The sequence below is a fragment of the Dendrobates tinctorius genome, unplaced genomic scaffold (assembly GCF_039654945.1).
Source record: "Dendrobates tinctorius isolate UK_male_01 unplaced genomic scaffold, ASM3965494v1 ptg000028l, whole genome shotgun sequence".
In the NCBI taxonomy this organism is placed as follows: domain Eukaryota; kingdom Metazoa; phylum Chordata; class Amphibia; order Anura; family Dendrobatidae; genus Dendrobates; species Dendrobates tinctorius.
In genome coordinates, this window is record NW_027361696.1 from 39,462,702 (window position 1) to 39,475,986 (window position 13,285).

Genomic DNA, 13,285 nt, shown 5'->3' on the forward strand with positions numbered 1-13,285 from the left:
CAGACACTCATTTAACCTGAAATGCTTTCTGGGTGCCTGACAGAAAAAAAAAAATTCTCTCTCTCTCTCTCTCCCCCCCCCCAGGCTGCGATTCCTTTAAAATTCTTCATTTTGCGGATCCGTCACAAAAAAACGGACGGGTGGCATCCGTTGTCATCAGTACTAAAACGGATCTGCCATCCGTCCTTTTGGCGGACTTTGACTGATGCAAAAGACTGAAGTGTGAAAGAGGCCTAAGCGACACGGGTAGTCTTAGAAGGTAGTATGAGCACCCATATTAAATCTCAGAAGGTATTGATTATCCTTGTGAAGAGTCTTTAGAGCAATGTTCCCTGGAAAAAATCTGTCCAACAGAAGATAATTGTGTCTCTTCTGTCACCGGTAGGGGGCACTTGAGAGATTTTTTGTACTTGACAAACCCATATGATTGTCTCTTAGGTCTCATGCCCATCTGAGCCACCTCCTGACACCAGACGTATAAATCTCCTATATACATAACACACAAACGAGTCGTCAAAGAAAATATCACTCAGATCTAGAGTTTTCTCTCTGTTATATTATAACACTTTATACATTTGTTGCCAATATTCACAAGTATTTTTTTATCATTTTGCAAAAAGAAAACCAAAAACATCCCAGAAAAACAAAACAAAAAACCTGCCTAGAATTTCCGATGATGAGCCATTAGATGCCCCAACATAAACGCCAAAAACACCCCTTTCCTGGCACGCAGGAACAAACAATATGAAATCCCAGAATGCATTGCTTGGACGCACATCTTGGAAGCTCTTGTTGGGGCCGGTTTTTGTTTTTTTCGTTTTGCTCGTCGGCCTCCTGGTATGGATAGGTGAATAGGACAAACAGACGCCAGGACAAAGACACGCTTGGGGCAGGCCCAAAGTTTTTTTTAGTTGTTAATGGGGATGATGAAAGGGCATTTGATGCTTATTTCTAGGGGACATTTTTGGAGGGGTATCACAAAAAAAAATGGACAACAGAAGCTTCATCATTTTGCTAACCTAAGCCCCTTCAATCTCCACACAGTGCAACTTACAAACATTAACAGGCCGCAAGGATTGAGTCCATTCCAATGTCAGCATAACGCAATGGGGAGTCCGGGCGGGCCCGGGGGGCTTGCAATCAGTGATAGGACCATGCAGACAGACAGCTAACAGTCAGACAATATTCAAGGCCCTTTGATCCCCTTCTTAATTTTTTTTCGTCTACAAAAGGGGCATAAGGGTCTGTATAATACCCACAAGAATGGCACAGACACTGGTGATGAATGACAGGCATATGAAACTAGAAGGGACTGTGCATTGTCCCTCGTACGTATCGTAGATTTTCATATTTTTAGGTTCTATTTGCATACGCTCCCTGCTGTCCCTGATATGGTGGGTACAACATCCAGTCGAGGGGTTATGGGTCTCCTGAAGAAGCCAAACCCAACTTATCAACACGTTTGGTGTATAGGTGAAGCAGGTACAAAAACTTATTATCCACCAAGTCTTAGATATGTCCAGCTTGATGGTCTTCAATGGAGAAAACCCTCTATTTTCCAGTAGGACATGTATTCTATTCATGTTATAGAGGAGCTATTTTTTTTCACCACAGAGGAAGTATTGGCGTTGGTTTGAGAAAAAAAACCCCTCATGATCCACAAAGTCTTGGTTGTGTCCAGCTTGTTGTTTTATGAAGATCCAGGAGAGTCTTCAATAGAGAAGACCTTACCTAGTAGAAATACATCTATTCTGTTCATGTACAAGATGAGTTTAATGTCCACTTCAGTGGTCAAAATAATACTTTACTGGAAATATTGGCATTTGCTTGACCAAAAAATTCACGATCCACCAAAACTTGTTTGTGTCCATCTTGAAGGTCTTCAACGGAGAAACTTTACACAGTAGGGCATCTAATGAGTTCAATGTCCACCTCGGTGGCCAAAATTATACTCCACTGGAAGTACTGACATTGGTTTGACAAAAAACTCATGATCCACCAAGATATGGCTGTTTTCAGCTTGTTGTTTTATGATGATCCAGAAGGGTTTTCAATGGAAAAGACCTTAGTAGGGCATCTATGTTGTTTATGTTCTAGATGAGTTCGATGTTCACCTCAGTGGCCAATACAATACTCCAAGTATTAGCATTGGTTTGACCAAAAAAAAAAAAAACCTCACGATCCACCAATGGAGAGACCTTAGTAGGGTATCTAATGAGTTTGATGTCCACCTCGGTGGTCAAAAACAATACTCCACTAAAATTATTGGCATTGGTTTAACCAAAAACACTCACGATCCACCAAGACTTGGTTGTGTCCAGCTTGTTGTCTTAAGAAGATCCAGGAGGGTCTTCAACGGAGAAGACCTTATCTAGTAGTAGGACATCTATCCTGTTCATGTTCTAGATGTGGCAGATGTCCACCTCGGTGGCCAAAATAATACTCCACTGGCGTTGGTTTGGTGAAGGGGGGGTTCTTGTGCACAGTAACGGTGATGGAAACACAAGGTCAGGCAGGGGAGCTGACTCCTAACATTTAGGGTGGCTGGAGAAGATCCATTCATGACGATGAATGAGGTACACTGGGCAATTACACTCAGGACTTCTGCCCTCCCAGATCTGAAGATGGTTGCAGTCTCTTCAGTGCTGCAAGGGGTAAAATTTGCAAATTAACGTCTTCTAAAACACTTATGAGGTTCATCTTGCTCGGCAATCACTGTCTTCTCGCTTCGCCTCCTCTAAAAGTGATCCTTCTAATTATTTTTGTTTTCCTTAATTTTTTTTTTATCCCGAGTCAACGTTTCCTATGTCAGGAGCCACTCCAAGGTCTTTTTTTTTTTTTTTTTTTTTTTTTTTACATTTTTTAAGTCACTGGTAAAATCTACCTCTCGCTGAAAGTCAATGATGCGTTGTTTCCAAAAATGCGTAATTAGATCCCTCACAGTGTTGGATTCCATCTAAAAAAAATATTTTTTTTAACTGTTTTTTTATTTTGTTGTGATGTAATTTGTTCTTCCACTGCCCGTCTTGAGATTCATTTCCATAAATTCTTTTTTTGCTTGTTTCTAATTTAGATTGTACGTAAAAGGGAGACTAACGTGAAAGACGCGACAGCAAGGAGGAGAGGCGATACCGTGTAGGTCACGCTGTGGTTGGAGGCAGAACCGGGTTCTGGAAGAAAGAAGGAGAGAAGAAATATATGAGGATGTAGCAGAAAAATAAAAAAATACACATTGAATACATTGGAGATAAGGCTGTGCCAGATACAGAATGAAGAAGTTGAATTCTAGTTCACTGAAGACGTCATTTTGCCCGAAGGCTCAAATGGCCTTGAAAGCTTCGAGAAATCAAAAGGAGCCCAATTTGTATGATGTTTACAATAGAGTTTGAGTCACTGCAGCCTTGAAATGTTTCTGTTTAGATTTGGTATTTTCTTCTATGGCAGATAAAATTTGTTCAGGTTGCAAAACAAGATTTTTTTTTCCCTCTCCACTTGTTTGTCTACTCTTAAAGGGAATGTTCACCTTTTAGCAAAATCTTCCGCCAAGTCCAGAATTTGGCACTAGTTTATTGCTTAATATATTTACATAGAGGTAGGGGTAATTGATTTCCTGCTACAAAGTTTAAAAAAACATTTGCATAGCTATAAAGTTATTTATGATTCTTGCGGCCACCATTAGACGGAGCCCTGGAGCCAACTGCATACAAGCTCCTATGCTCCTCCTAATGGTGACCGTAGGAAGCCAGAGGGCTCTTTTATAGCTCTAGGAGAGCTCTGATCATTATAAAGATGTATTTACAAATTGATGACCACAGGATATTTGACTTATTAATTGCCTTTAAGGATATAAGGTTACATCACAGTGTAATAACTTTCTAAAACTTTCTACTACTGAAGGTACCACACGTCTAATATTACAACACTAGGGGGAGCTTATGAGCTAATTGCATACTGTTTTTTTTATGGAAGTCAATGTATAAATGCTATAAGCTCCTATGCGCCTCCTAGTGGTGGCCATGGGTCACCAGAGGGTTATCTTGTAGCTCTACGTAAGCTCCGACCATTATAGAGATGTATTAAGAAACCACTAGCTACAGAATATTTGACTCATTTTAAGGAAATAAATATACATTGCAGTATAATAACTTTCTAAAACTGAAGGTACCTCTAGGGGGAGCTAATTGCATACTGCATTTATACATTAACTTCAATGAGAAAACATTAAGTTCCTATGCTCCCCCCTAGTGGAGACCACAGGAAGGCAGAAGATTACTGTCTATCTCCATGTCTTTACAGCGAATTGGAGTGGGTGCTACAGGTCGACAGAGGATTATCTGATAGCTCTAGGTGAGTTCTGGCCATTATAAAGATTTATTAAGAAATTACTAACTACAGAATATTTTACTCATTAAAACATTGCCTTTAATAAAATAAACATACATCACTAAGTAATAACTCTACAATAAAACAGTCACCACTAGGGGGAGCTTAAGAGCTAATTGCATACTGCTTTATTACTGAGGTCAATGTATGAATGCACTAAGCACCTAGCTCCCCATAGTGGCGGGTACAGGAAGCCAGAAGGTTATATTGTAGCTCCGTGACTTTATAGGAGGCTTGAGAACAAATGTATTAGAGAAAAATCAGCTCTGATCATTATTCCTAAACATTATGAATTTTGTGACCACAGAATATTTCACTTATTTTGACATTGCTTTTAAGTAAACAATGCTTCATCAGAGATCTCAGTCTCGTGTTCCGTTTTTTGGGCCACATTCACAAAGTTTTTTTTCTTCGGTGAACTGTGGGTGCTTTAGTAGGGCAGATGTTTTTAGACAGATTTATTATTTGTGATGCAATTAAAAAAAATGCAAAAAAAAGTCACAAAATCACTAAGGGGCGAAGAAAGAACTAAACAGATCTAGAGAAATGTTTTATTCTTAAGATGATTATTTAACAAACATCTTGCTACATTTTGTGCATTTGAATCATAATCCAATGGCAAAGTTACTTCTTACTCTAAACAAAGCCAAAAAATGATAGTGATAATACACGATCCCCAGACATAGTTACAAAAGAGCGAAGATAGAAAATGATAAACTAGAGACACATAGATAAGAAATAGATAGATTATTATAATTTCCCATATTTTGTTATACACATAGATATTTCCTTTTTGTGTAATGGAACAACATAAAAAAACAGAGAAAAAAAGGCAAATTGGACATCATTTCACACAAAACCCCAAAATGGCCTGAACAAAATTGTTGACACCTTTCCAAAATTCGGGGTAAACAACTTTGTTTCAAGAATGTGATGCTCGTTCAAACTCACCTGTGGCAAGTAACAGGTGTGGGCAATATAAATATCACACTGGAAACCAGATAAAAAGAGAAGTCGACTATCTTTGCATTGTTTGTGCCACACTAAGCATGGAGAACAGAAAAAGGAGAAGAGAACTGTCTGAGGTATTGAGAACCAAAATTGTTGAAAGGTATCAACAATCTCAAGGTTACAAGTTCATCTCCAGAGATCTTGATGTTCCTTTGTCTACAGTGCGCTACATAATCAAGAAGTTTACAACCCATGGGCACTGTAGATAATCTTCGTGGGCGTGGACAGTAGAGAAAAATTGATGAAAGGTTGCAATGCAGGATAGTCCGGATGGTGGATAAGCCCCAGTCAAGTGCCAAAGAAATCCAAGCTGTCCTGCAGGCTCAGGGTGCACCAGTGTCAGTGTGAACGATCTGTCCACATGTGAATAATATGAAACGCTATTACAGGAAACCCAGGAGGACCTTACTGCTGACACACACATAAAAAAGCTAGACTGCAGTGTGCCAAAATGGACATGAGTAACCAAAATCGTTCTGGGAAAGCATCTTTAGATAGATGAGACCAAGATAGAGCTTTTTGGTAAAGCACATCATTCTACTGTTTACCAAAGACATAATGAGACCGTCAAAGAAAAGAGCAGTGTACCCACAGTCAAATATGGTGGAGGTTCAAAGATGTTTCAGGGATGCTTTGCTGCCTCTGGCACTGGGTACCTTGACTGTGTGCAAGGCATCATGAAATCTGAAGACTACCAAAGGATTTTTGGTGGCACTGTAGTGTCCAGGGTCAGAAAGCTGGTTTTGCGTCCTAGGTCATGGGTCTTCCAGCAGAACAATGACCCCAAACATACTTCCAGAAGCCTTCAGAAATTAATGGAAACAAAGCACTGGAGAGCTATGAAGTGGCAGAAATGAGTCTGAATCTAAATCCCACTGAACATCTGTGGAGAGATCTTAAAATTGCTGTTGGGAGAAGTCAACCTCCAAATATGAGAGACCTGGAGCAGTTTGTAAAAAGAGTCGTCCAAAAGTTGAGAGGAGTAAGAAGCTTGACGATGGTTACAGGAAGCGATTGATTGCAGTTGTTTATTACAAACGGTGTGCAACCAAATATTAAGATGAAGGTGCCAATAATTTTGACCGCCCATTTTGGGGGATTTGTGTGAAATTATGTCGAATTTGCTTTTCTTTCTGTTTTTTTTTGTGTTGTTCCATTCACACAAAGAAAATAAACCTGCGTATAACAAAACATGGGGAATTGTAATAATTTTCTGGAACAATTTCAAGGGTGCCAGCACTTTTGGCCATGCCTGTAGATGTCACATAGAGATAGATACGATAATCCTTGAAGCGCATGTGCTGCCGAGCCGCGCTCTCCATCTGCGGATCCTTCCTATTACGGATGTGTCTGTGATTCCATCTCTTTCGCCCTTTCTGGGAGATTCCGCCTTCGGAGCTCGGAGATGGATTCCTTCCTGATGGTAATCTCCGTCTCTGCAGATTTCCGTCTTGTCTTGGTGATTAGGACGACGTCTCACTTTTTCTTATTCCATCACTGACGGCGCAAAGAACGGAAAGGTTGATGAAAATCAAAAATGTAAAAAATTGACAAAGCAACTCCCACTGCAAGTCATTACTCCATCGTCAGGAGATGGTGATGTAGACGCGCCGGGAGGGTAATGAATTGTCGGGATTACTGCTGGAAATGAGCTGTGACCATCTTGTACTTTTTTTTTTACTGAATCTTAAAGGGGTGTTGTGAAATTAGAAAATTGCTGAAACAGCACCACCCTTGTGCATAGGCAGTGTTTGATATTGCAACTCGGCGCTAGTCACTTCCAAAAGTCTGAGGACAAGGTTGGCGCTGCTTCTGGAAAATAAAAGCATTATTTCTATAGACTTTTTAGGGGTTAGTGTAAGTCTGGATATTTGGCAATCTGGGAGTTATTATATGAGCATTATATAGGATTTTATGAGAGCACTGTATGGCAGTATTATTTGGTGTCCTTATGATGGTATTCTTTGGGGCTACGTTTGTTCTGTTCTTTTACACATTTGTTACTTGGGCACCATATTGTGGTATTACTTGAGCTCTGTATTGTATTATTGACTGGTGATAAAGCCCTTTGCTTTTTGGGCACTGTATGGCAGTATTATTTGAGCCTTATTTTATAAAACTGATTTGCAGTGTAGACCATTGTTATTTCAACAGTTTGGCGGTATTATTTGGTCCCGTTTTATACTATTAATGATTTGCAATTTAATGAGCTGTATGCAGTATTATTCAGCACGATTCAGTTCTATTTATTGGAAATGTGGTCCTTTGTTACTCATTGCACTGTATTGTAGTATTACAGTACTTGAACCTTGTTTTGTCCTATTGATGATTGACAATGTAAGGCTATGCTATTTGGGAACTGTATGACGGTATCACTTGGTCCTTTTTTGCTTTAAACCATTGTTTAGCCTAGTAATCCTTTCTTAGTTAGGCACTATATGGCAGTATTACTGGGTTTCTTTTGTGTGGTTGGTTTTCACTTCATTCCGAGTTCTGCACTGTATTTTTGAGCTCTCTATAATATTACTGACTAGCGTAGTTGTATTATTTGGGAACTGCATGACAGTATTATTTAAAGCTTCTTTTGTACAATTGGTTAGAAATGTGGTCCTTTGTTATCAGTTGCAGTATATGACAGTATTAGTTTGATCCTTTTTTGTACTATTAATGATTGGCAATATATTCCTTTGTCATTTGGGCACTTTATGGTGGTATTACTTAGACATCCTTTTATATTATAGATTATTGGTAGTAGTGTTTTGTTAGTTGGGGAGTGTATGGCAGTATTACTTAAACCCCTTTTATATTATTGAATATTGGTGGTATAGGAATTTTTTTATTTGGGTACTGTATGGTGGTATTATTTAAACCCTTTTTATATGAGTCATTATTGGTAGTATAGTCTTTTGTTATTTGGGAACTGTATGGACTTTTTGATTATTAGTAGTATAGTGTTTGTTATTTGGGTACTGTATGGCGGTATTACGTAAACCCTTTTTATATTATTGATAGTATAGGATTTTCTTATTTGGGTACTGTATGGTGATATTACTTAAATCACTTTTACATTATTAGTAGTATAGTATTTTTTTATTTGGGTACTTTATGGCGATATTACTTTGTGTCCATTTGATGTTATAATTGGATTTGTTTTATATCATAGAATCATAGAATGGTAGAGTTGGAAGGGACCTCCTGGGCCATCTGGTCCATTGCGGTTCCTTATTATTTGGGTACCGTATAGTGGTATAAGTCCTCTTTTCTCCTATTGATATTGACCATGTAGTCATACTATTTGAGCACTGTGTGACAGTATTATTACAGCCTTGCAAATGTACTGCACTGTATGGCAGTATTACTTGGACCCTCTTTTGTAAGCAAATTGTTATCTGGACACTATATGGAATTATTATTACATTTTATGTTATGTTTAGCATTATTTAGACACTTGGAGGTATTATTACACTATGTTACTTTTAGCATTATTTAAACACTTGGACACTTTACGGCATTATTGGTGCACTATGTAGCTGCTGTATGAACTCTTCTATTAGGAAATATGAGGAAATCCATAACAATTTGTTTAAATTGAAAAGTCCATTTTTCCCCCCAAAGTTTGCCTAAGTCCTGTTTGGGGCATGCGACTCCTATCAAAAGTGTTCTATACATGGAGAGGCAAGAACTGATGGAAGAAATGGTCCTCACATCACTTTAAAAGACAGAGACTTTGTGACAAAGCCTGGAATGCTCGGAGATGATAGAAATGCATTATGAATTTCTCCCAGGTACATTACCGCAGCAATCTATATGCCTGGCTTTGTGGCGCCTCAGACCCACACTGTGGGTTGCATACTTTGTTGGAATTTTAGAATTTCTTTTACTTTTAATTTTTTTTTTGCATTTTTTTTAAATTTCAGAAAGCAAAAGGAAAATTATACAGTCAACTCTTCCCTATACAGCAACTAAAAACAACCATTTCCTCTATTTTGCACCAAACTTCTGGTGCTCTTAAAGGGGATGTCCCCTGCAGAAATTAAGGTGGCATCTCCTATCAATTTGAAGAAAATGGCTGATATCAAAGCAGCATGATATGGACCTATGTCTCCTGTCGGCTCAGCTTGACTTTTTCTACTTTTTCACACGGTCGGCCAAAAATGGATCAAGCAGAAAGGAGCCTCTTTGTTCTAGTGATTGTGGGCTTCACAAACCGAGAGAATAATGGAGAATTTTTTAAATTGGCATCCCCCCACAAAAAAATTCCATTTTCATGGGAAGTAGGGTGGGAACAAACATTGCCCCCTTGATAGTTCCCAAAATTTTTCTAGCCTCTTCATAATCATCCACTTGGACAGTAGTCCTCAACCTGTGACTCTCATTCTTCTCAGAGTTGTAGCCAGAGAGTCACAGTTTGGAGACCATTCTTCTAGGGAATGCTTCCAAGCAGATTTAGGAGCCCAGGGAAGTTGACCAAAAAGACAACGTCATTATCCAGAGCTAATGAAGTTAGAAGTTTAGGGAAGATTGACTCAAGGACTTTGATTTTCTAGACTATTTATTTCTTATTTTTGAGGGACTTGCTCTTTAAACCTGCTAATGATCTACTTTGCTGCGTTCAGCAGGAGGAATTTGGACGGTAATAGAAAAGCCGCAGAGCGTCGTGTCCAAACTCTCTTGATACAGAGGCAGGGAGCCACATTGTAGGTGTTTGGCAGAAGTCCCGGTGTATACGCGAGTGCCAAGACACTGCTAATGATGGAAATGATGGAGGTCTCGGGGGAGGAACCCTATGAAACTGTTATTATTTGGAAAACAATAGTAATCTGCGCTAGAACACCATGTAATGGAAACTGCAGAGGAATTTCACAGTCAGAACAGATGCCGGTCTTAGAATTTCAGTTCCAGGGAACAACGCCCATCAGATCCTTATGGCCCTGATCTGTGGTTGTCAACATTTAATCCAGCAAATTTTAGTAAAAATGAAGAAATTTAGGTCTAAAGGTCTAAAGTCTCCAAAGTGTATCTGTGGTCGTCAATATTTAATCCAGCAAATTCTAGGAAAAATGAAGAAATTTAGGTGTAAAGATCTAAGGACTCCAAACGTGGATCTGTGGTCGTCAACATCTAATCCAGCAAATTCTAGAAAAAAGAAAGAAATTTAGGACTAAAGGTCTAAGGACGCCAACGGGGAAGGAGGTGTCTCTGTGAGATTGACATTGGCGGTTCGTCCTTAGAAGGTCTTCTGCAGACCAGGTTCATGCATGGATCTTACCAACATCTTTGCATTCTATAACAGATGAATTAAAATAATTTGAAAATCTAGTGTTGAATCAATTTTTCCGCCAACGGGGAAGGAGGTGTCTCTGTGAGATTGACATTGGCGGTTCGTCCTTAGAAGGTTTTCTGCAGACCAGGTTCATGCATGGATCTTACCAACATCTTTGCATTCTATAACAGATGAATTAAAATAATTTGAAAATCTAGTGTTGAATCAATTTTTAATTAATCAATTAAGTTGTTGGAAGAGTTTATTGTCCCCTATATATGGCCACATGCTAGAAGCAGAAAGCTTCTATGCCGAGGATCCAACAAAGCCTATTCATCTAAACATTGGTCTTCACAGTAGACCAGAACTTCCAGCAATGACTAGTCCCAGGATGTCCATGTGTATGTGGATCTAATCATGGCCAAAAGAACAGGCTTAGAGGATGCATCTCAAAGCTTAAGGTTGCAGTGCATGTTGTTGGGTCATGGCATGCGCCATGACCTTAGGATTATAGGTAGGGACCTCTGGCTGTAACGAGTCTTGGTACAACTATAGACATCACATTGTGAGGTTGATACAATGTCGAGACATGCGCCCTGACTGTAGGATATACATTCTTTGCAGGAACTTCTGACTATGACAAGTCCTTGGATAATTCTGTGCATTGCAAAGTTGCGGCGAGATTGAGACATAAGTTGCAACCTTACAACGTGCACTCCAGGATGGGAGTCCTGACAGCGTGAAGATGCTCATGGTTTTCACATGCGGCTGTGGTAAGAAGAGTCCCCGAAGACCAAGGGGGGACAGTGATGAGATCAGTAGAAATTGCTTTTCCTTTTTAACCTTCATCTTAAGTTCATTATGCCCTGAGGTCTCTTCAAACCTCATAGGAAAAGAGGAAATTTATAGTTCACGTAGAATAAATTAGCTGCAAATCAAAATTTCCATGCAAAATTTGCGCGATTAGTCGATTTTGAATCTCGTCAGATCCACACATCTCTACTCTGTACCCAATTTCATAAAGAACCCACCTGTATAATATTTGGAAATCAGGGAACACTAATATCATGACCAAGTCAAACCTAAGGATCTACCAGAAAATTTTTGTAACAAGTTCAACAAATTTAGCACATAAACTCAATGTTCCAAAATAAGACAAGGAATTCAGAAATCTTCTTAGACGATTATGATGGATTAAACCAAAGTGGTTTTGACATCCAAAAATTAAGCTGGTCCAATTTTAGAACCCAAAAATTAAATGACTCCAATGAACACTAGTCGGTTGGACAAACCCAGATTATTTTGCTGTCACTTTACCGAGGAGGATACAGAAGTCTTTTAATAATGACTATGTGTTTGGCAGTTAAACAAAGTACTAAAGAAGCGTCACAATCCAATAAAACGTCTCGAACTGGGGAGAGATAAAGGAAGCTTTCAGCGAAATCGGAAGAGGAAAACAACGGCGAAGAGTCTAAAGCGGTTCGGGAGGAGGGGGGGCGAAATCTGATTAAAGCTTTGAAGCATGCACTTGGGCTGATAGATATTCCCTTGAAAGCTGCTGTCTTGATGAAGAAGCCGGTTTGTTTTCTTCAACACAAGGTAATTAAGGAAGTGATTATTAAAGTCATAGAATCGTGGGACTCAACCCCCAAAGGTGCAAGCGGCGGTTGTTTGCTTTGAAAGATGAATATCTCACTTTCGCACAAGATATCTTCCACTTTCTTCAACTCAGCAGGAGCAAAAAAAAAAAGAAGCCATAAAAAAAGAAAAATCAAAAAAGGCAAAAGATGAGACAAAATGTTTATAAAGTCTTGGTTGGTTTCAGGTGCGACGAAGTCAAGCTCCACGGTGGCTGTGGCAGCAATTCTAGAGAAATGAAAATGCGGATTGACAATCCACCACAACAAGCCTTGGAGGCAAGAGTGAAGAGGTCTAAAGATTGAAGACTCGTTGGCACCGGCAACATTGTGTCAAAAACATTCGGAGCTCGTTGCGAGGCTGTCAGGAGCTCGTTCTCTGCGTCTGCCCTGGGAGCTGAACAGATCAGGCTGTTCAGACAAGATAGAGTTCTACATTTTATGTTTCTTTAGTGTGATAATCTGAAGAGGCAAGAAGATACTCAAAAATAAATTGGATGAAATTACAAAAAAAAAGAAAAATTAAAAAAGTTTCGAAAACGGAGAACCAACTAAATGAAGAACGTAAAACCAAAGAGAGGTCAGTAAACGGGGGCAAACCGGGCAGACGAGGACTTCAAAAGAGTATGTCCATAAGAAGAAAAAGACGGCAATGAAACCCACCGTGAAATTCCAGGGTAATGAGGTTGTTTGCTGGGACGATGGTATTACTATGCAGATTTTTACCACGTAGAAGTTCTCCGAAAATGGATTTCTTATCTGGAAAGTGCAGGTCACTTTATAAATAAATTACCTATGAGAAGACTATATAAAACTGGAGCTCGGTTGGCGAGGCGTTCTCCAAAGATTCTTCAGTAAAATATTTAGTTGTATAATGTAAAATATATATGAATCATTCACTAAATATGACTCGTGATTGTGCAATTCTTCACATAACGTACCCCATATTGGGCAGTATTAGTAGTAGTATATTCCGGTACATAGGAACAGT

General features: G+C 39.2%; 1 protein-coding gene across 1 annotated transcript in view; it reads right to left on the reverse strand.

The window, feature by feature from the left end:
• Positions 1–536: 536 nt before the first annotated feature.
• Positions 537–13,285, reverse strand: part of IGLON5 (IgLON family member 5) — a 554,166-nt gene continuing 541,417 nt past the window's right edge. Inside the window, 2 exon segments of the mRNA XM_073570595.1 lie at positions 537–3,093; positions 3,096–3,170. Coding sequence (XP_073426696.1) covers positions 3,065–3,093; positions 3,096–3,170 — 104 coding nt within the window. The 3' untranslated portion in view covers positions 537–3,064.